The sequence below is a fragment of the Lissotriton vulgaris genome, chromosome 2_1 (assembly GCF_964263255.1).
Source record: "Lissotriton vulgaris chromosome 2_1, aLisVul1.2, whole genome shotgun sequence".
NCBI lineage: Eukaryota > Metazoa > Chordata > Amphibia > Caudata > Salamandridae > Lissotriton > Lissotriton vulgaris.
The window spans coordinates 361,294,941-361,320,683 of record NC_141687.1 but is presented as its reverse complement, the minus strand read 5'-3'; the positions used below and the strand labels follow the sequence as shown (position 1 = coordinate 361,320,683).

At 48.4% G+C, this 25,743-nt stretch overlaps 1 protein-coding gene across 1 annotated transcript in view; it reads right to left on the bottom strand.

Moving 5' to 3' along the window:
* Nucleotides 1-25,743, bottom strand: part of SPAG5 (sperm associated antigen 5) — a 643,746-nt gene that overhangs the window by 190,743 nt on the left and 427,260 nt on the right. Inside the window, exon 20 of the mRNA XM_086955159.1 lies at nt 16,153-16,270. Coding sequence (XP_086811285.1) covers nt 16,153-16,270 — 118 coding nt within the window. The remainder of the gene's footprint in view (nt 1-16,152; nt 16,271-25,743) is intronic.

Below are 25,743 nucleotides of genomic sequence, written 5' to 3'. Positions count from 1 at the left end.
CTCAACGCCTGAACCTACGTGTGTCGATTCTGCGGTCACCGGGTGTTCGTCTTCGTCGCTTAAGAGGCCCAAGTTGAAGGAGAGTAGGATCTGCATCTTATAGTTACCCCCACTTTTTGCTGATGTTTCACTGTTTTCGACTTAGACTGACTGGGATCCTGCTATTCAGGACCCCAGTCAAGCTGCTTTCTCCTCTAAATTGATTGCATGTACTTTAGGTACACTCCAGATTGGATTCTGGGTTACCCTTAAAAGTCCCTAGTATATGGTATACTATGTACCTAGGGCATAGGTACCCCAGAGGCCTCCCAGGGGCTGCAGCATGTATTGTGTCAGCCCTGAGAGACCATTCAAAATGACACCACAGGTTTGCTACTGCAGCCTGTGTAAGGTGGTGCATGCACCCCTTACTTAGATATAGGTTCACTATATCTACCTTATATCACGGCACATATAAACCTGTCACCCCTATGGCAGGCCTTATCAATCCTGAAGGCAGGGTGCTGGGTTTTATGTGAGAGGGTGCCCATGCATGAGCAGAGCCCCTCTGTTGCCTTTGGAACATATTCTCCAGGGTTGTTTGTGATGCAGCCAACCATATAACCCCGCTGTAAATGCTAACTTTAAAACGGCTGCATGGAAACATGTTGTGTTTGGTGTCAAACACCTTGGAATCTTACCTCCCCACCAGTAACTGGCGGGGGAGGTATGATTCCACCCTCCTAAAGGGACATATGCGAAGCACCGGTACACCCGGTACCAGCTTTCTCGACCTGGGCATCACAAAATGGATGCTGCCAGCCAGAGACATGAGTCTGCCCTCCTGCTGCTGAGCCAAGCTTGAGCAGGGGAAGGCTTGACAATAGGCTTCCTGTCACAGGGAGGCGTAACCATCTCCCAGACAGGCTTTAGTGTATTGGGGCTGGGTGGGAGCACTCAGAATGCTTTGATGACTGCACTGGGGACACATTTGGTGTCCCTGTGCATAGTCCAGCTCAAACCGGCTGTAGGAGCCATTTGCTCCTGCTCTGGCACGAAACTGGACAAAGGACAGGGTGTAGCCACCCCTGTGTCCTAACCCTCCCATAGGTGGGTCCCCAGAGTTTGTCCCACCCCTTCCTTGGGTATAAAGTAGGAACCCCTGACTAAAGGACTTTAGATTTTAGCTGGACTAAACTCTGCTACAGAAACCAAGTACTTTGACGATCTACACTACGCTGAATGACTGAAGAATCTCCCTTGGATTAAAGAAGTTACTCCCCTGCCGGGCAGGCACCTAAATGCATCTGACCAGTTTGCATCTCCCGAGCCCCTGAGGACTCCGAAGATTTCTGCAACACTGGAGGTAGGTTCCTGAGGTCTACGACATTGATCTGCACTCTCAGCAATTCTAAAGCCCGTATCCCTCCTTTGGACCGTGCAACCCGAACCCCTGTGCACTGTGTACTTTTGCAGCAGCATATGCTTTTCGGCGACCCCATAGGCTATGCTTTGGGCTACTTGTAGTCCTGACCGGAGCAGTGTTTCCACTGAAGATTTCCAGCCTACACTCCACGAGTGTTCCGTGGGCTGGTATTTCGTGATTCATCGCGAGGCCCATTCGCGATCCCTGGTCCGTTGGTCTGTGGGTCCCTGTGAAGGTAACTTTAACTTTCCACGGGCTTTCCTGGTTGCTCCAGATGTGCCCTGACTCTCCATTGCTTGGAGTCCCCAGAACCTAGCTGGTCCTCACCTAAGCAGATTTCCATTAAACCGCATGGGTTGCAGGTGCCGAGGCTTGTTGGTGTTCCATCCAAACACTGACCCCCCCATCGCTCGTCATCCTTTGTGGGACAGCTCACCTCCGGACTTTGGTCGACGTAGACGTCTCCGTGGCTGCAGAGTCAAGCTTTGCGTCAACTCACCAAAAGCACCCGACATTGGTGGGCATTCATCTACCTAGCCCCTGGTCACCCTGAAGTGACCCAGACTCTGTCATCTCTGCTTTCAGGTTCTTCTCACCTCGAATCCAGGCTTGGATCCTACCGGACACTTCCACACTCATTTTCCAGGCAGCAGCACTTTTCCGCATCACGCCATTGAAAACTATGAAGATTCCCCGACATCACTTGACACCTATGCACCCGGCTTCCCAAGGTTAGGTAACACAGGTACTCCGGTACTCACAAGGGTGCTGGTCTTAGAACCTTCTATGTTTGAAAGGGTTTGCTCAAAGTCCTCTCCAAAGTGTCCTTAATCTTTGAAGTTCCAACCGCGACTTTCCCCTAGAGTTGTACGGAGCTCGCGCCTGTGTTCTCACACTGCACGCTCGCGCCTAAGTTCTCATACTGAACTGGGGTGGCAGAGTGGGCTAAAGAACGGTGATGGATTAAACCCAGATCTTTTGACTGGGTGTGAGTGTTTGATTGATTCAGATGCTCCGTCCATCACCACCCCCTTTTGTACTGCTTTTGGCCGCCATAAGTGTGGCAGGGTATGCTCCGACGTGAGTCCCTTGCTCACTTTGCCACTGGATTCAAGCAAGCCGGGCTGAAGAAGGCTGGAATGCCAGAAACCGATCCTCGGTAGCTTGTTTCCGGTCCAGGGAAGACATGGCTTGGCAGTTCGGGCTGGACTGTTCGCATGAGGCACAGGGTCAGACTGATTTGCATGTAGCTATGTCTGAACTCGGGTGGCAGAGTGGGCTAAAGAACGGTGATGGATTAAACCCAGATCTTTTGACTGGGTGTGAGTGTTTGATTGATTCAGATGCTCCGTCCATCACCACCCACTTTTGTACTATGTTCTCACACTGCACCCGTCGTCTGTGGGTCCCCTGTGTCACTACTTTGGGTGCCAGCGATTCTACGTGCTCTAAGCACTGTGTCTAGTAAAGTCGTGGTTGTTATACCACTATCTTAGTATATGATTTGGTCTCCCCCTGAAGCCCACTGTGTATTGTGCTATTTACTGTTCTAGTGATTTAATATTGTGTGCTTTGTTCTCTAATCTCATAAAGAGGTTAGTAGAGAGTGTTTAGTAATAAATACATATATTTGATATATTCCTTGTGTGGTTCTCCATTCATTTGGTCATTCAGGAGGTTCTGATCTGGTAAAACAAGCTGCTTTACATTCCTTCGAGACTTAGCCTGAAGGCTGCTCTCCATAGCTACCACTAGGATAGCTTTCAATAAAGGTTGTCTTTAACTTAATCATCAATAAGGGTTGTTTGGACTGGTACAAGGTGCCCACTATAATTAGTGGACAGCATATACCAGGGCAACTTCTCAGACAAGTCTCTCAGCGATATCTGTTGTTTGATTGACTAGCATGGCTGCGCGATGTGCCTCCCCCAGCTTTCGACGGGCCTCGAGAGTTTTCGACACTAATAGAACGCAGGCCTCACAGTCTTTATCCTTATGATCCAGCAGTAGGCAGCGGTTACAGATGTGTGCTTAAGGTTGCGCACATTTGTGGTGGCAATGTGGGCAAAATTTGAAAGGGGTATTTTCAATGGCCACCATTTGCCTCATTTCGGTCCATCTGTGTCGTCATGGCTCTGTCGGGATCCCCCGACAAGGAATGGTGTCTGGAGGTCTCTCTCCTTCTCTGGTGTCTGCTGATTCAATGAAGGATGGTTTTTCCTCTTAAATTGAAACAGAATTTAGGACCAAACGACTAGATGGTGTAATAATGCAAAGCATGTGAATCAGTTTCCACAGTGGATTCAACAAAATAGATGACTGGACATCTTTAGTCGAATTTTCTCCAATTTCTCGAGACTGCCTTGTATGGCCTTGTAGAACTATAAAAGCATTACCAAATATGTGACCTGTTGGTACATTTTCATTGCCTGTTTAGCTAATTGAGCACTATTTAGTGCACAACCTGTTGCTGAAACTAATGCCTATTCTTCCTGGCTTCATGTTTATTCCTATAGTTCTATTTTTCGTTTGACCGCCATGACGGAGTATTGTATTAGCGTAACTTTATACCTTTCTAAAGAGGGCCTGGTTCTTTAGTTACCATTGATATACAGTAGCCCGGTTATAGTACTGACTTATTTATAATTTGGGCACAATAATCCTCTGTATACCCATATGATGTGTATGCTTGCTTTAACACTAGACGTGAGATTACATTATTTTGCTTATGATGTGCATTGAACCAATGTATTTCTGGTATGCCCTAGTTTCCTGTTCTCACAGATACATCTGTTTATCATTAGTATCCTACACCCTGTCAAAATGGACACGGACGTTTGAACTATTATGCCTGGTGAACGAGTTACTTACCTTTGGTAACAATGTATCTGGTAGAGACGCAGTCTAAACGCAGATTCCTTAACTTAGAATATTCCCCAGCCGTCAAACTGGATCCAGAAAAACCTTTTTCCTCAGCAGCACCTCAGCACGCCGGACTGCGGCATCGCCTGACTCTGTCCTGACGTCGTCCAAGGAAGTGATGTCAGTGGAGCCATAGAGACACCCCCCCACGACTGTTTTCCTGTAGAAAACTTTTCCGCGCCACAACATGGAGCCACTACAAAAACAGTGAGAGTATAGGAACAGTGTGTGAAAAAAGAACAAAATTCTGTAAAACAAGACACCATAAAATGATGAGAACCAGCACTACGTGAAAATGGTGCTCAACACTTGAAGGAAAAGAAGGGGACAAAGCAGGCCCCCCTTACCAGAAACTGCCCTACCCAGACAAAGAGCCACACCACTTCCAAAGAGGAAATGGCATCAGAAATGAAGGGCATGACAAATGAAGAACTGTGCGCAACTACAGAACGGATGCGCTAGAAACACAGCCAGTAACCGCATGGCAGAACTGCAAAGTACAAGATGAGCAGAACATGTGTCATGGCGAGAGTACCAAAAGTGAGTAACAGAGCACGTGCACCACGCTCCCCACAATCACCTATGAAGAGGAACATAGACAGATAAAACCTCAACTCAAGTGTATGAGCATAAACAAAAGGGGGCCCAAGGCAATGGAGGGGAAACAAGAGACAGAGGGAGGGTGGAAGGAACATGGGATCTCCACAGCAGAGACCCCTGGGCAGGAGATCAGTAAAAGCATGTAACCTATCCACGCAAATAGAGAAAGGGTGGAGAGCCAATGCGCCAGAACAGAGCGACACACCCTCCCCCAGAGGCAGGCGTCCCAGAGCACCCCTCAAGAAAGGCAAAGGCCACCTGTGAGGAGGCCAGTGGGCAGAACCTCACCTGAAAGGCCTCACCGAACAGGGAGGACGGGTGGGCATTAAGGAATCATCGGCTATACTGTGTGTCTACCAGATACCACATTACCGAAGGTAAGTAACTCATTCATCTGATAGGCACATCTAGCCGCAGATTCCTTAACTTATAATAGATACCAAATCCATACCCCAATGGTGGGAGGTCTGCGACTGAAAACCCACAAAGTTTCAAGAGAAGGAATCCGTCAATCACATTGACCAAAACACGGTAGGGACAGCAAATGATAGCACGGACGACACTAGACTCATGAAGCTCTGCAGGGAAGCTATGAGAAGGGGAAGCAAAGGCATCACAACCCTGCAGAGGACAGATGAGAAGGCAGTCGTCCAGGCAGAGTAAAAGAAGGACAAACACTGAACCAATAAGGCTAGTGTATGATGAAAGAACGTGTAAAAACATCTGCAAAAAGAAGTGCAAGGTAACACCAGATCCCACGGATTTGCAATAAACACCACTGTCTAACGTCTAATGATATCATATTCTTACTTGATTATTATATATTATACTACTCACTCACTACCTATTACTATATTGTACACGTTAGTTTGCTGAAACTTGATGTCCCTACCCCTTGTCTCTCTGTAACTCTTAGAAAGTGGTATATGCCATCCTTATAGCCAGCTCTCCTGATCTCTATTGTAGTTGGACCAAAGACTCTGCACCGTCTTATATTATCGTTTACTTGACTGTTTATTATTATTTTATCAGCACGTGAAAGCTATATTGAATATTATACTGTACCCAATATTATGTTTAGTCACCCTCCTGTTGCCCTCACCCCCTGTCTCTGTGAAGCGCTCTGATATCTGCAAAGATCTTGTTCGCGCTATATAAAACTCTGAATAAATAAATAAATAAATCCCGAGGGGAGGACGAGATATACGGAACTGTGGCCATCAGAAGAAACATGCATGAAGAGGACATGATATACACAAGGAAACAGTGGGTACCATGAACCCTACACCACTCCCATGTAAAAACCCCAGGATTGCGGTATCAGGAAGTCAAGCCGTCCACCGTACCCAAAGGAGCCAATGGCGAAGGAGAACCGGGAGAAAAAAACCTGGTGAGTGACACAGAGATCACGCGTTCACAAGAGGGAGAGAGAGAGACAAAAAAGAGAGACGTGGGGGTAAGGACCCCTAACAACAGGCACGTGAAGCTCAGTAAATGTGCATGCAGTAAGCGTTACCCCTCGAAGCAAGTGGAAGAACTACGATAGCATGCCCCAGGGAAAAGAGACTCCACAGCAGGTGCCAACAGCACCAGTGCGGAGTGGGTGACAGCAATGGGAAGATACCCAAAAGCGACCATACCGTCAACGAGGAAGCAACCCTGGCCTCCCATGAGACAAACGGGGATACCGGCCACACACTTCACAAGGAAGAGTGAAAAATACACAGAAGTTTGTCAGAAAAGAAGCCATAACACGGGCAGTGTCGACAGAGAACCACAACCAGCGAAAGATCTGGAGTGGAACATAGACCACTAAACCACAGTGAGTAATAAACAACAGCAGCAGCCCAGTGGCTGAAGCTGTTAACCTGCAGCGGGGCAAGCGAAAAAAGGGACCAGAGTCTGTGCCAAGGGAGAGCAGATGGAATGAGAAAACTAGGCAATGCACAACAGTGCTGTAACTAGCAGACATTCCACTGCCCAAAGGCAAAATACTCCACTGGGCTGGAGCTATGAGTGAAGGTACAAACACATCCCCACACCAGAGATGGACCCGAACAGAACATGGCCAAGACAGAGGTGCAAGGAACACCGTTGGCACCCTGTGACAAGAAACACAGCGGGCGTGTATAAAGAAGACGGAGAAACTGTTCCGGAACAGAACATAACAACCCACCCTGAGGAGCACAGTGAAGCCAAAAGAACACGCCATGGAGAGCCAGGCAAAGCAGAAGGCAGAAGAGGGCTACGTTGAAACCCATAGAGGACAACACCAAACCCGTGAGGCTTAGCACCGGGGACGTCCCACCAGTAGAAAGAGCGGGGCGAACCAGGAAACCCGCAGTAGCAACAGAAAAGAAGCAGGCTGCAGAAAACCCCACGGAAGCCTTCAAAACCTCCTGTGGCAGTTGCTATACAATAGCCAACAAGTACCCCACATAGGATATGGTATATCCCTACAAGCAAGGGACACCTCTGGAGACAAGCTCTTAGACAGAGGACTAAAAAAGTAATATACAAAAACAGCTGACCAGCAGTAGCAAAAGAAAGGCAAGACGGGGAACAACCGCACAGTCCGTCTGGGTAATGACGAATTGAACCCAAAGTCCGGCGCTTACCAAACAAAGCAGTGACAAGACTGAAACCAATACATAGTCCACACGAGGACTAGAAACCATGGAACTCATGGAAACTAAAGCAGTGAGAAGACTGCGACCAAATACAAGTCCACACAAGGACTACAGAACATAGAACTCATGGAAACTCAGACATGAGACATTGAAACGCCGAGTCTGCATGTCCGTCGAACAAGCAGGCCCCATCAAAGGGCAAATCCCTAAGATGATTCTGGACATTATCAGGAAAACATCCATCGAGAAGCCAGGCATGGCAACGCAGAGCAACAGACCGGGCCATAGCACGACCCACCGAATCCGTGGTGTCCATGGCCGATCGGATGAAAAAATGTCCCTTTTCCCGCCGTCACGAATCAACCGATCCAGGTCAGACCGATGACCCTCCAGAAGAGTGGGAAGGAGGCGCTCGACAGAGTCCCAAAGAGCAGCAGTGGCCCGTGTAAACATGCAAGACGCGTTCAGGGATCAAATGCCTGCACTGGTGGAAGCAAGTACATGGCACCAGCGTCGAAGGGCGTTGAGACGGAGTCAGCTCGACGTCGAGAGCTCCCGAAGAAGACTTGTCAGCCCGGCGTCGACACAACCTCCAGCGTCACACAGGATCGAGAAGGCATCAATCCAACATCAAGAGCTCCCAAAGTCGCCAGACCAGCGTCTACGCGACCTCCACCGAAGTGGAAATCTGCGGCGAGGAATGGAGTTGACTGAGGGGCGAGAACTGTGCTGCCGCCGCAACTGGCGTGGATGCAGGCAGCCGCACAGGGCTGCGTGAAGACCACCTGGAAGGCTTGGACGTGCGAGGAGGAAGCACTGACGACGTAGCGACTCCAGATTCAGAGTCAGGGTGCTCTACCAGTGCTGAGGGCGAACCCGCTGGCGAAGTCCCAATCTGAGCCCCCACCCCCTCTTTGGGGCCCGAAGGTGCGCCAGGGAGAGGGGAGAACCAAAGAAGGATAGCAAGGCCAGAGAATAGGCCTCCACCTGGGCCCTATGCACCCCAGGAAACGGCGGGTAGGTGGGGGCCATTCAGTATTATCGGAAAAATAAAGTGTTAAGCTACAAGTGAATACATCGTTTTTTTGGGACTGGAGTTTTGGGGGGCAGAACGAAGGTTCAAGTTGGCACTCAAGGGGTACCACCAAAGGCACTAGGGTGGCCAGGTGCTGAATGCAGGATGCCAATGGGGCACCTTGGCAGGGCCCTGCTCACGAGCAGGTCACTTGGTCTCAGGAGCCAAGCTCCTACGGTTAAGATGAGGACAAAGGGGGCCCAGGTGACCACCAAGTCCACACCACCAGCAGAGCAGGGACGGCCGGGTGCATGGTGAATAGTTGGTGTTGGGAGACCAATGCGTTTCAACGGAAGATGTCGGACATGGAAAGGGATGCAGGCTGGAGCCTGAAGACTGGACCAAGGGAGCCAACGACTTGAGGGTGAAGTTGAAGAGTTGCGGGACACCAAGACGCTGTCAGTCGGGCACCTCAGGTCACAGGAGATGCAGTTGTAGGGGTGTCCTTTTGTGTCATTGTGATTCACACCAATTTCGGTCATGATTGAGGGGACCCTTCGAATTGAGGCTGCAGGCATCGAGGTGAAAGTCGGTGGCGGTCGTCCAACGCTGGATCATAGGTCAGAATCGCTAGGGGGGACCTCGCTGGGGTGTTGGGCCACTCGAACTCTGGCTATGGGCATTGGGTGCAAAGTCGTGAGGACTTGCAGATCCAGCTGGATCTGGAGTTCTGACTTGGGTTGGTGTTGGACAAATCCGGTATCCACAGGAGATAGGAAGTCTTTGTGAAGCCAGTGCAGGTCTCGGGGTTCTTGTAGACTGCTGGCTGCAGGACACGCCGGGTTCAGCTTGCAGGGGTTCAAGGCAGGAGACAGGCAGGTAGGGCTGGGGTCAAAGCATCAGTAGTTGTCCTCCTCTTCTGCAGCACAGCTCTCTGTTCCTTCTTGTCACGTCGAATCTGAAAAAGCTAGGTTCAGGGGTGCCCCTAAATACTTGATTTAGGAGTATCTACACCCCGTAGTCTACCACCCTCCAGTAAGAGGGGGGCATACGCTTCTTCCTGCTTGGAGGGGTACCTCAAATTTCAAGATGGTGGGGACTGAGTTATGCTTCACCTCGCCTCCTCTGCCTGAGGGGGGTAGCCGGGGGCGGGGGGTAGCCGCGGATGGGGGAAAGGTGGGCACAAATCCCTTCCTGGCTAGGTTTTCCAGACAGTTCTCATGCACAAAATGGGGGTCAGAACCAGTGAGAGCCAGTTGTTTATAGCAGCAAAAGGCTGGCAGTAGCTAAAAAAGGCGGCAGGCCTTTGAATATTCCCCAATGAGGACCCTGCCCATCGTGGGGGAGGGGGCATGACACCTCAGCCCAGAATGTGCTTTGCTCCCAGTCCCAAAGAGTAGAGGGCTCTCTACTTAGGGAACCAGAAACCTGTCTGGTGGTGGCAGATGGCTGGGAGTCATTCAGGAACCACACCAAAGTTGGTCTTTTTGCAGGGGGCATCTCCAAGATGCCCTCTGTGTGCATTTTTCATTAAATCCAACACTGGCAATGTGCTGGGAAGTTTGCAGACATCAGTAAATCCATCATGGAGCTGTGGAGTTTGTGTTCACAAACTCCCAGCCAATGACCTCAAAATGGCTTCACTACATTTACAATGTCTGAACGGCGAAGACACTGTAGGGGTATAGTGTAAATGCAGCTATGCCCTCACCTGTAGTATGGTGCACCCTGCCTTCAGGGCTGTAAGGCCAGCTAGAGGGGTGACTTGCCCATGCCACAGGCAGTATAGGCGGGCATGGCTCTGCATCAAAACAACCAGCCTGCATTGGCAGGGTGTGGGTGTTAAGGTGAGAGATCTACGAGGGTGACATAATACATGCTGCAGCCCACGGTCACTGGTCACTAGGCCCTTGGTATCAGAGGTACCCTTTACAAGGGACTTACAGGTGGCCCAGAGGTGTGCCAATTGTGGGTACATTGCGGAGGCTGGGGGTATACCCTACGAAGGACCTAACCCCCAAATCGAAACAAACATGGCCAACTAAAGCATGCCGGCTATGTGGACAGAGGGACGGGTCTTTGTTGCACCTCCTATGTATCTGCCCCGCACTACTAGTAATTAGGAAATCTGTTTTACGAGAAGCACTATGAAACGCACAAATAAGGACATGCAAAGCAGCAGTTATAAAATGCCTCGGAAGAACTCCTATGCAATTGTCCTTTAGAGCCATAAACTTTTGGAAAATGGCGGCAAAAGAACTGGACAAAAGTAGCGATTTAAGACAAGCAGCTTGAAAATAATTGTACACATCTATTTATTTGATCTGATCATATAACTTTTTTTAAAATGTATTCGCAGCTAACCATCCAGAACGGCTTCATCATGTTACAAACCTTTGGAAAAGGGAAGCATAACATTTTTTTAATTTCTTAATTTACCGCCTGTTGACACGATTTAGCTTCAAACCACTTCTGTCTTTTCACCCTCCTACAACTCGTCTCCATTTAACTTCCAGCTTTAAAATGTTGATCTTTGGTTTTATGAAACATGGTGGTATGTCCACCCTTTTATGATTTTAATGAAATCTAATAAAAGTATTTTTGTTTGATTGAATTGTGGGTACACAGGTACAGTTTTTAGGAAGGAACACAGGTGCTTGGGCCCGTTAGCAGGATTCCAGCACACAGTCAAGGTGGCATCAAGTATCTGGAAAAACGTTAGGGCACTTTCCTAAACAAACCATTTAGAAATCTGATCACAACGATTGACTTGAACAAGCACGGTTGGCCTAGTAAATGTAAAAAGCCGAAAGGGCAGACAGATAACTTTTAAGTGTGCCTAATGAAAGTCCTTGCTGGGTTAGAGATAAAACGAACATTAGGATATCCAACAGTTTGCCCTGCAGTGGATCAGTGTTACACATGCCATACGAAGCTACAAAACTTGTCCCAGCACCTAGTGTAAACAGACTTTTTAGACGATGCCTGTAAGTCAGGATAACATCTGGAGGAAGATTGAATGCAGTCAGCTCCTGCTGCTTAATCTCCACGCATAGAGGTATATATTGTGCAGGACCATGCTGTGCTGCTGCGACAGGAAATCCTTTCAAAGCAGCAGCCTGATCAAAAGACAGATGTTTATGATCAGACGTTCTGGCTACCTCTCTCACCAGCCCAGTACAGAGCCACTAGGATGACGTGGGCCTGCTCGTTCCTGATCTTCAGAACTCTGAGCAGAAGCAGCAGTGGTAGAAAGATAAACGTACGTTCTGTGCTTGTGTTTCACTCTATCTGGAATATGTCTCCGAGTGACATCCTAGTTGGACTCTCCAAAACCCACAAGATTTGGTACTGTGTTCTCGACGGTGGCGAAAAAATTAAGCCAGGGTTCTCCTTATTGCTGGACAGTGTTCTCCTAAATTTCCGGAAGTTGACCAGTGTCACCTGAAGGTGTAACGCCCATTTGTGATTTGAAAGCCACTGTTACCAGTGTTTGTTGCCCTGGCATTCATGACCAGAGAGATTTCGGCCAAAGAGAAGAAATGCCTCCTGCCACAGGAACCAGGATCCCACCCATTCCTTGTTGCAATGCCTCATGGTGGTGGTATTGTTCATGAGAACCTGTACAAGCCTCCCTTTAAAGGATGGCAGAAAGACTTTCAGAGCCAAGCAAATGACCCACAACTCAAATAGATTGATATGAAATGGGTCTCTGCTGGAGACCAGAGTCCTCTGATATCCACGGCTCCCAGATAACCTCCCCATCCCATCAGTGACCATCTATTATCACGGTCGGTCAGCTCTGGGTGAGGCAGGAAGAGGGCTCTGCCACTGGTCCAATTGTGGTTGAGCAACTACTGCAGGTCTTTTGCAGTGTCCTCTAAGAACCTGAATGGGATCTGCAGGTTTGTGTGGGATTGGGCCCACTGCGATTTCAGCTTTCACTGCAGAGCTCGCATATGCCACATGAGAGTATCTAGGAATCATGCAGGATGTCAAGAGGCCCAGAAGCTTCTTAGCCACTGTCATGAGACACAGGAGCGAGGCTGAAAGCTTAGGACCGTAACCCAAATGTCTCAACTCATAGTGGGGGGAAGGCCCAAAATTGCATGGTATCCACAATGGCCTTAGCAAAGGGGTCAGGTGTGACTTTGGCACATTAACTATCAAACCCAATAATGTCAGGAGGTTCACAATCATCTGGAGGGTGTCCACGATTGACCATGGTGAGCCAAAAATTGGAATCCTAACCTCTGTGCTTGATCATCTCCATTACTTTAGCGAAAATTTCAGGGGCACTGGTAAGGCACCAGGGGAGTATGGTAGACTGGGAATGCTCCTGGCCCATCTTTAACCTCAAGTAGCGCCTGTGGGACTGCAGGACAGGTACATGAAAGTCGGCGTCCTGCATGTCCACACCCACTATCTATGTACAAACAACAATGAGTCACATGAAACTCATTCTGTATAAATTTGTTGAATACACACAGCAAAAATTACTGTAGTCATCGTACAACAGTATCTTAACAAAATCCGGATAACAGGTTTTACTTAATATTAATGTCAATTTATTTATCTCAAATTGCATCATTTGTTTTGTGCAAACATTATAACAACGAGAAAATGTGCAAAGTGACCCCCACATAAACAACCAGAACTAAGCATAGAGTGACAAGTGGTAAGAAAAATTATAGGTATATCAAACAGCCATACAAAGTTCTTGTTAGACCAGACTACAGTCATTTTTGCTGTGTATATATTCAACACATTTGTGAAAAATGAATTCTGGTGAGCCACTGTTGTTGTTTGCACATGTATTCCCAGGTTCACATGGGCATTTGGGTTGCTCTTGTTTCTCTCTAAAAAAAAAAAAAAAAAAAAACACTATCCATTCGCCTGGGTTCCTGGGCAAAAACAACTTAGGTCCTTATTAGCATCTTACATTTGTCCTCCAAGGTGTTTAGAGGCAGGCGATCTAAAATATGACAAAGGTCGCTCCCATTCTTCCAGATGAGGAAATAGTGAGAGTAGCATCCAGTCCATATTTCTTGGACTATGGCCCCCTCGAATGCTCCTGTAGCCAAAACAGCTGCAATTCTTGGAACATGTTTGACAGGAGCTGCTCTGAAAGATGCTCTGATGGGGGAGCAGGGGTGGCGTGTCTAGAAAGAATGGCATGTTGTAGCCGGGTTTAACCATCTGCAGGACCCACCTGTGGGATGTTATCCTTTTACATCTGTGGAGGCAAAGTCTGATCCTGCCTCCCACAGGATTTCGGTGTGCCATTAAGAGAAAACTACAGTGGCTTAGAAGGCTGATGCTGTAAGGGTGGAAGACTGGGAAATGCATTGCTCCTGAAGGCCTGGGCGTTCTCTTCCTGCCCCCAAAAGTACAGGTGCCAGATGTGGGGACAGTGAACCTTGGCCTGGACTGTTACAAACCCTTTGTAATAACCTCAAAAGGGGCAAAACTATTGAGGGTACTGTCCCGCAGGGGTGTACAGGCCTAAGTAATGTGCCACTGCTTGGCTTTTTTGAAAGCGCTGCAATCCTAAATCAGCCTTCTTGCCAACCAGGTGAGACGGATCACGGATCAAATGACATGACCAATAAAGAGGCTTACACATCACTTGAGAGCCTGCAGATCTCATCTAAGCATATCGCTGAACCAGCATGCTAATGGCAACTGACAGCTGTTTACTGGGGAGATACAACCTGGGTGATCAGTCGTGCTATACAAGTACGGCTTGATTGATTGAACTGCTCTGCTCAGGAAGTCGGTGTGTCCCCAAGACTGAACGATATACTTTGCAGTATCCTGACTGTCTGGTTTAAACCAGGTCAGCCCGAAACTGCTCTAGAGCAGCTAGGCAAGTAGGCAAGATCACTCCAACCATATCCCTTAACACATGGTTATATCTCACCAACAAACAGCTGCCATTGAATAATCGGACTGCTAGAATGGCATTGGAGAATATCTGTTCTACAAATGCCTCACTTCATTTTGAGTCTGTCAGGAAGAATCACTGGGGGAGAATTGGAGTCCACCCAACTGGTGGAAGCCTGAACCACCAAACTTTCTGATGAAGGGTGCTTCAGCAAAAAATCTGGGTTCTCTGATGATGGGCTTTGTAGTCTAGCAACCTGCCAGTTTACTGTTGGACAGGAACAGGGCTTAGATTAGATCCCTTTTACGGGTGTCATTGAATACTTCAATAAATGGAAGTAAGTATTCTGATTAGGTTTGTCCAGGTTACAAAACATTTGTTAGCATGTTAGTGATGACTTCCACAGTTGACAGTTGTAAATCCAATACCTCTTCTCATTTTCAAGGCAAGAGGTACTCTATTCAGTTAGTGATCCAAGGGTGGGAAATACAACCCAGTGTCCAGCCCATTGGCCTCATGCAAGTCCATGTATAAATTGTCATCTTCTGTCCAAGTGATGGTAATAGAAGAGGGGGGCATCAGCATGGAGTCTGGACGCAACATCAGTTTGGATTGAGCCGAGTTTGGCTCGGAATTAGACAAGAATATGGGAACAGAGTCTTTGTTCAGTCCCATAGGTGCCAGCGTCGGTTTCGGATGTCGGCTCTAGTGTTAGGGCAGAACATGAGGCGGGTTCAGGAGGCACAGAATGCACCACGCACACAGGGTGCATTGAGAGCAATTGTGGGAATGGCTTCTCTGCATGGAACCAGGAGCAAGACTGTAGGCACCTTGCACCTTCTCAAGCTGAGAGTGGCTGCACTATGACGAATGCTGAATGATCTACTTAACCTTCCGCTTCTACTTCCAACAAGACTTTGACCATGACGTGGACCAGTTGCAGGAATGGTCGCAAGAGCAGGAACAACCTCTACTTCAAGCGGGATTTCCTAGCATTTTTTCAGTGGTCAACGATGTACTGCTTTGCTTCGGGTTCACGAATCACCTTCTGGTTCCTAACGGCACACTCCTCGCAAGGCTTGGAGTCATGTGCTTAACCCAGACACTAGAGAGACACCTCAGGCTGATCTGGCACATGCCTGTATTTGCAACAGTCCCTACAAGGCTTAAACCCTTTAGTTTTAGGAGGGGACAGATCTCTTTTGCACACTGGAAAAAATATTTCGCGAGAGAAAAACTCAGCAGGGGAAATGGAAAAGGTTGGGAAAGCTCTTGAGATCAGCATACGAAAGAGAAGAAAGAATGGAAATGTAGTCGACACAAAGGGGTGGCTCTTATATGTGGCTCCGTCAATACTTTTGGGGCGGGATAAAGTCAACGTGGAGCTGCACGCCACCAACTACCCACTGCAGAGGAGCGTTGCTGCTCCAATCTTTTGGGTTCAGTCTGGCACCTGGGGATGTTCTAAAAGGTGGGGAATTTACGGTTAGAAGTATCCATTAGAAAAAGTATGCATCATTACATTGTTCTAAGCTTGATGTTGCCCGTCAGGTAACACCTTGTGTAGCAGGCGAAAATTCAAAATAAACACCATATCCTCACCTTCCCTTGCAACTCTTTAAACTCCTATTAACACCATGGAAGCTGAAAACAAATTATACAGTGGTTACAGGAGGAGCAAAGTTTAACTCACAGCTCATTCTTCAGTTGACAAATAGCATCTCTCTTAACACAGCAAAGCCTGGATGTTGTAGAAATTAGGTCTGCAATAATGCCCATGAGCTCAGTCAGGCCGGTGGTCAGACTCTGCTCTAAAGTTAAAGGAAAGATAAACTGATCAGCAAATTGTGGATCAAACATGAAAGATGCATGCAATAGTTGATATTTACACACACAAAATTGACTAAATAGGATTTTTTTTAATCCCGGGTACAGGACTTCTCTTATCACCATCTACATAGACTTGACATCCAAATTCTGCCTATGATTTGCCGTATCCGTTAATCACGTATTGATCCTGCCCACATATTTACCCTTTTCACTTCAATTACACAATGAAAGTGTGCTACAAACGTGTGATATAAACTGCTCCATTCATACAGTATTGTATACCACTGTCATGTTGCTCTATGTGCCACTTCCCAATTAATTTTTACAGGGGTTTGGATTTAAATGAGCCATCCAAATAAAAAAAATATTACTTATCTGTAACCGTAGTTTTCCAGCCCGCGGAGACTGTTGCACCGCGTGCTGGAAAACTACTGCATATGAGTGACATGATGGAGTTAGTTTTATATGTCAGTCAGCTCAATTTAAGAGAAAGAGTTTGCACAGCATAGTGGGAGATAGTTCTCTTTTTCACCCACAGTAGCCTACTGTCCAGACCTGGTCTTTTGATCTTCTCAGGAGAAACATGGCCAACCCAGTTATTTTATGAAAACTCTTGAGCCCAAATTATGAGCTGCATGGTACTGGAGCCATTTTACTTAAAAGTAAAGTCACATGTGATTTTACAGTTTGTGTGGAAAAATCATCCCAGGACTGTTCAATTTCAAGTAAAGCCGCATGGAATTGAGAATTACCCTTTGTGAATGATTATTCCAGCCATACCATAAAAGCTTGCAGCTATCCCCTATTTCATGCTGTTTTACTGTATACATTCATAACCTGCTTTGAGCGGGTGGCAAGTGAATGTAGGGTTTGGTGTGTGGTGTGGAGGGTAACAAGGGAGATGGACAGAATAAGGGGTCGGAATATATTTTTCTTGTAGCCACCGTAAAATATTGAAGAATTATCAGTAAAAGAAGAATTCTTGGTCTATTTAGGTGCAATCAGAATAGAAGGAAATAACTATGTAGATTGTATGGGGAAAAAAAACCTTTAAGAAAATCTAACAAGCTGTACTTTATAATTAGAATATCATTCTGAATAGCAAGAAAAAGTAATAAATAGCAAATGGGTGAAATATTCATGAGAGCAGTTAGCTGCCAATTTATCATCGAATTGTACGAAGTAAATGGGTGCGATACGATTTCATTTATATCTTTCAGCCTAACGCAAGTGGTTAAAGTTCGTTAAACATACAGATACTCTCCCCAAGATTAAAATAATATAATTGATGTGCATAGTAGAAATAAACCTAATTTGTTGAGGCATCTGTTTTCCATAGTATTGAAATTGTATCAGAGCCTGTGGCTAACAGGTGTTAATCGTCAATGATACTATGATAGAGTACATGAATGAATGGCTCATGTAGGCCTATGGATAGGTTTCTTCAAAATAATTTTATTTTTTAACATTGTTGGTGGTTTTTAGAAATTTATTTCATGATTAAATCAAGATTAAATCACTGGCATCAGAAAAAGTTACTATTGTTATTCAACATTTAGGATTTAGGCCTAATTTAATTTTGTTGATTCATTATAGATGCACTCTATAATGCGGTACATTAACCTCATTGGATGTGTAGTTGAAGTTGTTTACAGTCCTGATAAAAAGTAGACTCGCAATAGGATAAAGTGCCATATTGCCGCCATTGCTGCAATGGTGGGGATGTACTCGTATGTGAATAAAGATATATTATTTGAACCGAAAAGGAAGATTGTGAGGATAATTACCTCCCCTACAATATTTTAGCTGGCTCATTTATAGTTTTTCTCGTATGTTTAGGATTGACTGGCATTGCATATTTAAATAGTTGATTCTCTGATGGATGTAATAACCAACTACAGGATGATGTGGTAGCAGGCTGGCTCAGTATATAGTGTCCACCTATGATTAGGCACTGTACACTGAGTCCAGGCAGCCCTTAGTGATAGTGTTTTCGGTCCCTGATAACTAAAGCTCTCAAGAGGTAGCTGTGGAGAGCAGCTAAGTCTTATTCAGGAAGGAGTAAAGTGGATACATTTCCACTGAGTCAGTCCGTAAGCTTTCACACAATAAGGAACCACACCACACTTCGTAATTATAACCATAGACTAGACACCAACTTGGTATATCTCCTAGACGGAGATATCAATCACACACAAGAAATACTACAGAAATAGATTAGTAGCATAAGAAAACAATAGGGCCCAACCATAAACTAAAATAGTGAGATACGAAGTAAGTACCAACAAGGGACTAGTACCCAGGGATTGAGGACCCCCGGGGAATCGCATAACCACCCATGGTGAGTAGCCAGGGACCCCAAGGTGCAGAGTGGTTACACAGGGTCAAATGTCTATAGGATAACACAGGGTAAGTCGGAGTTGGATTTTTACAGTTATAGGGTCTTTTAAAAAGGATCCCAGAGGAACCACTTGGATCAAGGAAGGTTGGAGAGCCACCCCACCTGTGGATAACCCAGAAACCAGGATACCTACTCCAGGGAGCCCAAGTGCTTAGGGATGAAGTGATGTCAGGACCGCTCATAGACACAAATGGAGGTTTGTGGAAGTTCAGCCGCTACAGAGCCTTGTCGACCAGGCCTATGTAACCAGGATGCATAATCCAGATGAGAGCAACCTGAAAACAGAGGGGACAGAGCCCAAACCACCCAGAGGCGACCAGGAGGCACAGTAGCACAATACCTGCCCTTGGCAAGTGACACAGGAGCGACAAAACTCCTTGGTATCTTCGGACATATGGAGCCAGGGAAAGTGTGGGACAAGCGGAACTCCCTAAACTACTGAGAGATAACCAACCGCCTGGTGGCACCAAGTTTGGGGTCCTTAGCCTCCGAATAAGAGAGGCCATCCTCCCAATAGACCTTGTGGGTACCACAGACATGCCCTGCCTCTGCAGCAGCTTGCTGCCTGGATATCTCAAGAGGGGCAGGATTTGTGCTTCATACTCAATTCCTGCCTTTAGGGCCCCCCTGCTCCCAGCAGTACTGCCGTGTAAGGCCCAAGCTCCTCTGGGGCAGTTCCCTCACAAGGGGCAAGCTCTCCTTTATGAGCAGACTGCACTCTCATGAATTCTGGGGGGGAAGGATACATTTTTACCCTACCTCTCTTGTTGGTAGCAGTCAGGGCCATTATTCCAGGCTCCAATTCTCCTTGATCTCCCTGTTTCTTGGCCTAGGCTCTAGTCCTCACAAACACATTCTCAGAGATCCCAAGAATGGCTGCATGAGTCGTCAACTCCACTTCAGCCCACGCTGATATCTTTAAATCATTTCCTATAAGACACTCTACAGGAATGTTAAGAGGATACTACAAACACCCCCCACCTATATTGATCACTGCTATGGGGTGGCTATTTGTAATAATGTCTGCGTTGATTACTTGGTAAGTGTGCCCAAGTAAGTATTGCTCAGGTGACACCAGTTTTTCAGCAATCATAGTAACCCTGGCACTAGTGCCCCAGTAAGCTAAAGCTTCAATACCATTGATGAGAGGACGCTGCTTGTACTTCCTCATATTAGGAGGCAAGGCAGCCACAGTGGCATGGTCAATGTCACCCACTGATATCAGGCCAGCCTCTGTCTTCTCTAACTAGGCCAGAGCTCACTGTGGTGCCCAGGGTGAACCCAGCTACACCCTGTTGGGGTTTACTGCTACTAGTGCTACTGCTAGGGGCACTAGAGTAATAGTAGCAGTCATGGTGCCTTTCTTAAAACAATGGGGATCAGATGTTCTATGGCCTTTTTGCTTACAAAGCACCAAAGCACCAAAGGGTTTTAATATTAGTAGAAGAGGAGGATTGTGACCCACCCCCAGCGAATGATTCTTCTGGGGGAACAAGACTCTTTCTTGCTATCTTTCTACCCATCTTTCTATTGGGCCTTAGTTTTATCTTACTTTTTCTGGTCATCCCCACTATGAGACTTATTGCTAATACTGGTGCAAACCCATTTGTCTGCCTTCTTTACAAATTCCTGGGGAGCACTCAGATCAGAGTCCACCAGACACACTTTTATTAAGGATTTGCTCTCTCATTATCAAATTATACAGTCCATTATGACAATGTACATGATGCACAAGTTACTACTTGTGTAACGATATATCTGTAAGAGACATTAGTTAATGATAGATTCCTTACCTTAGAATATCCCCAGACGTCAGATTGGATCCGGAATTTTTTTGCATAGCAGTACCCATGCGCGTCGGTAGGCTAATGAAAGCAGTCTTCAGTGTAAGAAGACGGAGAGGACAGTTATGAAGCGGCTCAAAAGGAGCGCACATCAGGTAAGTTAGAACCAGGTTCAAGTCCCACGGGGGCATCACGAAAGGAACAGGAGGGAACATATGAGTGATGCCCTTTAAAAATCAGTTAACAATCGGGGACTTGAATCAAGAAGGATGATCAGGCAGCCTTAAGAAGGAGGAAAGGGCAGAAAGGTAGGCCTTGATAGTGCCCAGTGGAAAAAAGAAATATTGCTGGCCCAAAATGCTAACAAATATCACATAAATAATAAATCAAACATTCAACATTTGATTTATTATTTATGTGATATTTGTTAGCACTTGTGAAATATGTCTTAATGTTTTGTATTTGTACATAGGTGTATGGAGTGTTCTTCTCGCCTACTGATTGGTTAAATCTTTCTAAAAATAAGGAACAAAAGGGTTAAATAAAATTCCCCATACAAACAAAGAGACGTTGTTATTTGTTTGTTGTCTCTTAAACTCATAGTGAGACTAAATAATGAGGTGGGCCAGCAATATTTCTTTTTTCCACTTGTAAATTGGGTCCAGCTGCCCCCCTGTCCCAGGACCAAACTCCGTTGTTGTACTATTGATAGTGCCCAGAGCAGAGCCCTGCTGGGCAAGAGAAAGAAGGAAGAGGAGAACCTCTGAAAGAGGGGCAGAAAGGGGATCCACAGCCTTTGCTGTGCACCATGCCACAAATCTGTTCCACCTACAGGCGCATTCCGACTTTGTGGAGGGATGCCTGGCTGCCAGAATCACATTGCAAACTTCAGGAGGCAAGTCAAATGGCCTCAACTGTCGCCGCTCAATCGCCAAGCATGGAGGTGGCGACTGGGCAGGTTCGGGTGGAGGACCGTCCCCTGCTGCTGCGACAGAAGGTCCTCCTGAAGAGGCAGTCGAATCGGGGGATCGACAGACATGCTGAGTAGCTCTGGATACCAATATCTTCGTGCCCAGTCCGGAGCCACAAGGATAACCTGGTCCTGTTCGCGCCTGATCGTCTATAGCACTCTGGGCAGTAGTGGTATAGGCAGAAAGACCGCAACTCCACTTGCGTCGAAAAGCGTCTCCGAGCGAGTGCTGCCTTGGAAATTCCAACGCGCAGAACTGATGACATTGCACGTTCTCTTCTGTGGCAAATAGATCTTACCAAGGCTCTCCCCATTGCTGAAAGAGGCCTTGCGCCACGTCCGAGTTCAGACGCCATTCGTGATCCATCATGCACCGACGGCTGAGTTCGTCCACCCTGGCGTTCAGAGAACCTGGCAGGTGTTGAACCACTAGGGTCACGCCCTGATGTTCCAGCCACTGCCAGAGGCGCAGAGCCTCCTGGCATAGGGTCCACGACCCCACCCTGCCCTGTTTGTTGCAGTACCACATGGCGGTGGTGTTGTCCGTGAACACCTGCACTACACTCCCCCGGACAGAGGGAAGGAATGCCTTCAGTGCAAGCCGGATCGCCCGCAGCTCCTGCAGGTTGATGTGGAGCTGGGACTCCGCCGGAGACCAGAGGCCTCTGATCTCCGCCTCTCCCATGTGGCCCCTCCAGCCCTGGAGGGACGCGTCCGTCATAACTACGTGCTCCGGTTGGGGTAGGGAGAGGGATCTGCCGCTGACCCAATCGTGGTCCGTGAGCCACCACTGCAACTGTCTTGCAGTGCCCTCCGAGATCAAGACATTGGCGGACAAGTTGCCCTGATGCTGGACCCACTGAAACTTCAGGTCCCACTGCAGAGCCAGCATCCGCCACCCGGCGTGATGCACCAGCAGGAAGCAGGAGGCCATCAGCCCCAGAAGCCGCAGTGTCAACCTGACCGAGACTCGGGATAGAGGCTGAAAGATCGAAATCAGAGCCTGAATATCCCGAACCCGCTGTTCTGGAGGATAAACCCGAAACTGCGCCGAGTCTAGAACCGCTCCGATTAAGAGGAGCTTCTGAGAGGGACACAGGTGTGACTTCGGCGCCTTGATGGAGAACCCCAGCAGGTGCAGGAGGTTGGCCGTAGTCCGGAGGTGGCTGAAGACTGTCTGGGGCGAGTCCGCCTTCAATAACCAGTCATCGAGGTAGGGGAAGACTGAAACCCCTAGCCTGCGCAGATAAGCTGAGACCACCGCCATCACTTTCATGAACACCCGTGGGGCGCTGGTAAGGCCGAAGGGGAGCACAGTAAACTGAAAGTTCTCGTGGACTACCGCGAACCGCAGGTAATGCCGGTGGGCCGGCAGGACAGGGATGTGAAAATAAGCGTCCTGCAAGTCCAACGCTACCATCCAGTCTCCAGGGTCTAGAGCAGCTAAGACCTGAGCCAATGTCAGCATCTTGAACTTCTCCTTCGGGAGGAAGCCTTTGGACGTTCCGGAGGTCCAAGATAGGGCGTAGGCCCCCTTTGCCCTTCGTGGGTACCAGAAATAGTGGGAGTAGCAACCACACCCTACTTCTGGCCAAGAAACGCGCTCGATGGCCCCACTGGCCAAGAGGGCCGTAACTTTCTCTTATAGAAGTTTCAAGTGATCCCCCAACACGTGGTGGCACTGCGATGGAATGGCTGGAGGGGTCGCCTCGAAGGGGAGGGAGTAGCCACATCGGACGATTTGCAGCACCCACCCGTCCGATGTGACAGTGCGCCAGTGGAGGTGGTGATGGCGAACCCTGCACCCCAATGACGTCACATGGGCCTGAAAGCTCGGTCTAGGAAGGTTTTGAGGCGGATGCTGCAGGGGCAGGTGTGGAGTGGCCTCGCCGTTGTCCCCGACCGCCGCCACGGCGGTCTACACGTCCGCCACTGCGCTGGACGGTAGTCTGCGGCCAGTGGCTGGCAGGACGTGTGGAGGCGCCCCTTCCTTGGCCACGAAAGGGGCGAAAGGCAGCAGTTTGCTGGCGCGGGCCGAGAGGCCCAAGAACTTGGCCCAGAGGCGTAGCTAGAGCTTGTGACGCCCGGGGCTATCCCTCAGATTGCCGCCCATGGGTAGGGGGGTGAAGGAGGGAGGGGTGCTGGGGAAAAAGGACCGGGAGACACCTAGTATCGACGCTAATCGTTACCTCGATCATGCAAGTTACATGCACATACACGGCACGGTCCAAGGCTACTCAGTTGAATACACCGGTGACCGGCAGTACAAAGGAGAACACACAGACTGCCACCCTGCAGAATTTCAGGAAGGGCCTAAAAACATGGTTATTCGATTAACGTCCCTCATCAGCAGCACCGCCGCACCCCGAGCACCTAGATACTCTCACAGGTGATAAGCGTGATGAGACCCAATCTGGAAAACAGTCCTCATCGCCTTCTTTTCTTTTTTTTCCCTCTCTATAGCAGACATTTTGTTATTCTGTACTGGAGGTGCGCAAGTGGCAGGCACATTGCACCGGTTTCGCAACAGATAATCCAACTCTACTACAATAACTCCCTTTGCTGAAATTTACAGAAACCTTTTGTTTGCAGTGGCGCAGCACACACTGTCTATGAGTGGTGCAGATCTGGGACCAACAGTACGGTCAGCTTAGAAGGGCACTAGGTGCTTCAGTTTCTGGTTATTTTCAACAGTTTTAACATCTTCTTAGAGAATTTTGTTGCTCAAATGGGTGCAAATGCCGATATTTATATGTTTGCCCTGTCTTCAATGCTTGATTTTGCTTGTGAGAAAGTGTCACTCATAGTCATTGAAATGTCACTCATAATTTCACTGGAATTATGAAAATGTCACAGAGCAATCTAAAACCTTGGCATCTATGGAGCCCACTAGTCTCCCTTATGAGCTATGCTGCCCATCCTCAGCCAGCAGCCGACTTGCTCAGGCCTGGTCCAATAATACTCCCCCCTCACCGCACCCGCCTACCTTGTTTGTGAAGGAGTGAGAGGAAGTTCAACTTGGCAGAAAAGTAGTTTGGCCTCCGATTCACCTGGACGTCTTTCAGGACTGGGGCAGAGGAGATACCAACACCCCCTCTATTGCTGGCAGCATTCCCTCATGCCGTCAATATGCCGAGTAAAAGGCGTCAGACCGGCCCCGCTCCTACCGCGCACGAGGGGCAGGGCGCTAGAAGAGGCAGGAATGCATGCCGCCCGGCAGTGCGCAGGAAGTTGGCATTGCACAGGAGATTGCATTTTCTGATCTTGGTGAACCATTCGCGACTCGCGCCTGCACTACACTACCACCGCTATACTAGATGGCGGTGCGTGCAGCGTGCGTGAGGCAGCAGTTTTGCAAGCAAGTGAGCTTGCTTGCACTTCAAACTGGGCCGCTCAGCGCGCGCACAGCCATTATCATTTATTTGGGGACTGGGGACACTGACTGACAAAGTGTCAGGCAGTGAGTGACCCCAAATAAATTATAAAAGCTGCGGCCGCAAAGGGCCACCAGTGCCGCGCGGCCGCAGCCCCCAAAACAGTGCCACCTGGGGCGGTCTGCCCCTCCCGCACCCCCTAGCTACGCGGGTGACTTGGCCGTAGCCCTGGAGTCTTTAAAGCGTTCAAGCGCATGGTCTGCCTTGTCCCCGAAGAGGCGACGGCCATCGAACGGCATGTCCATAAGTGTGTTTTGGACATCAGCCGAGAAATTGGCGGACCTCAACTAGGCGTGGCGACGAATTGCCACCGTCGTTGCCATCGCTCTGCCCAGTGAGTCAGTAGTGTCCAGCCCACACCGGATGGAATAACACGCTGCAGCTCGACCCTCCACAAGGGCTTGGCAGAGTTTAGCCCGGACCTCCACCGGGCATTCTGGCAGCACGTCCGCAACCGTATCCCACAGAGAGTGGGTGTAGTGGCCCAAGAGGCATGCAGTGTTGACTGACCCCAAACCTAAACTCAGGGAGGAGAAAACTTTCTTCCCGTATTGCTCGTATCTCTTGGTTTCCCGATCGGAGGGAGTCTCCGGGAATGCGGTCCGGGAATTAGAGGCTCTCGGGAGTGGGGTGGGTAGACAGAAAGCAAGGGTAGCCCGGAACCGGGCGGTGGCGCCTGGCCACGTTCCTATCCACAGGCTGACCTGTAGCGGGCTTTGACCAAGTGCCCAGAAGAACGTCTGATAAGGCCTCATTAAACGGCAGCAGAGGCTCTGCCGAGCTTGACTGCGGTTTAAGGACCTCAGTGAGGAGGTTAGTCCTCACAGCTGCGACGGGGAGCTCAAGGCCCAAGGCTTTGGCCGCC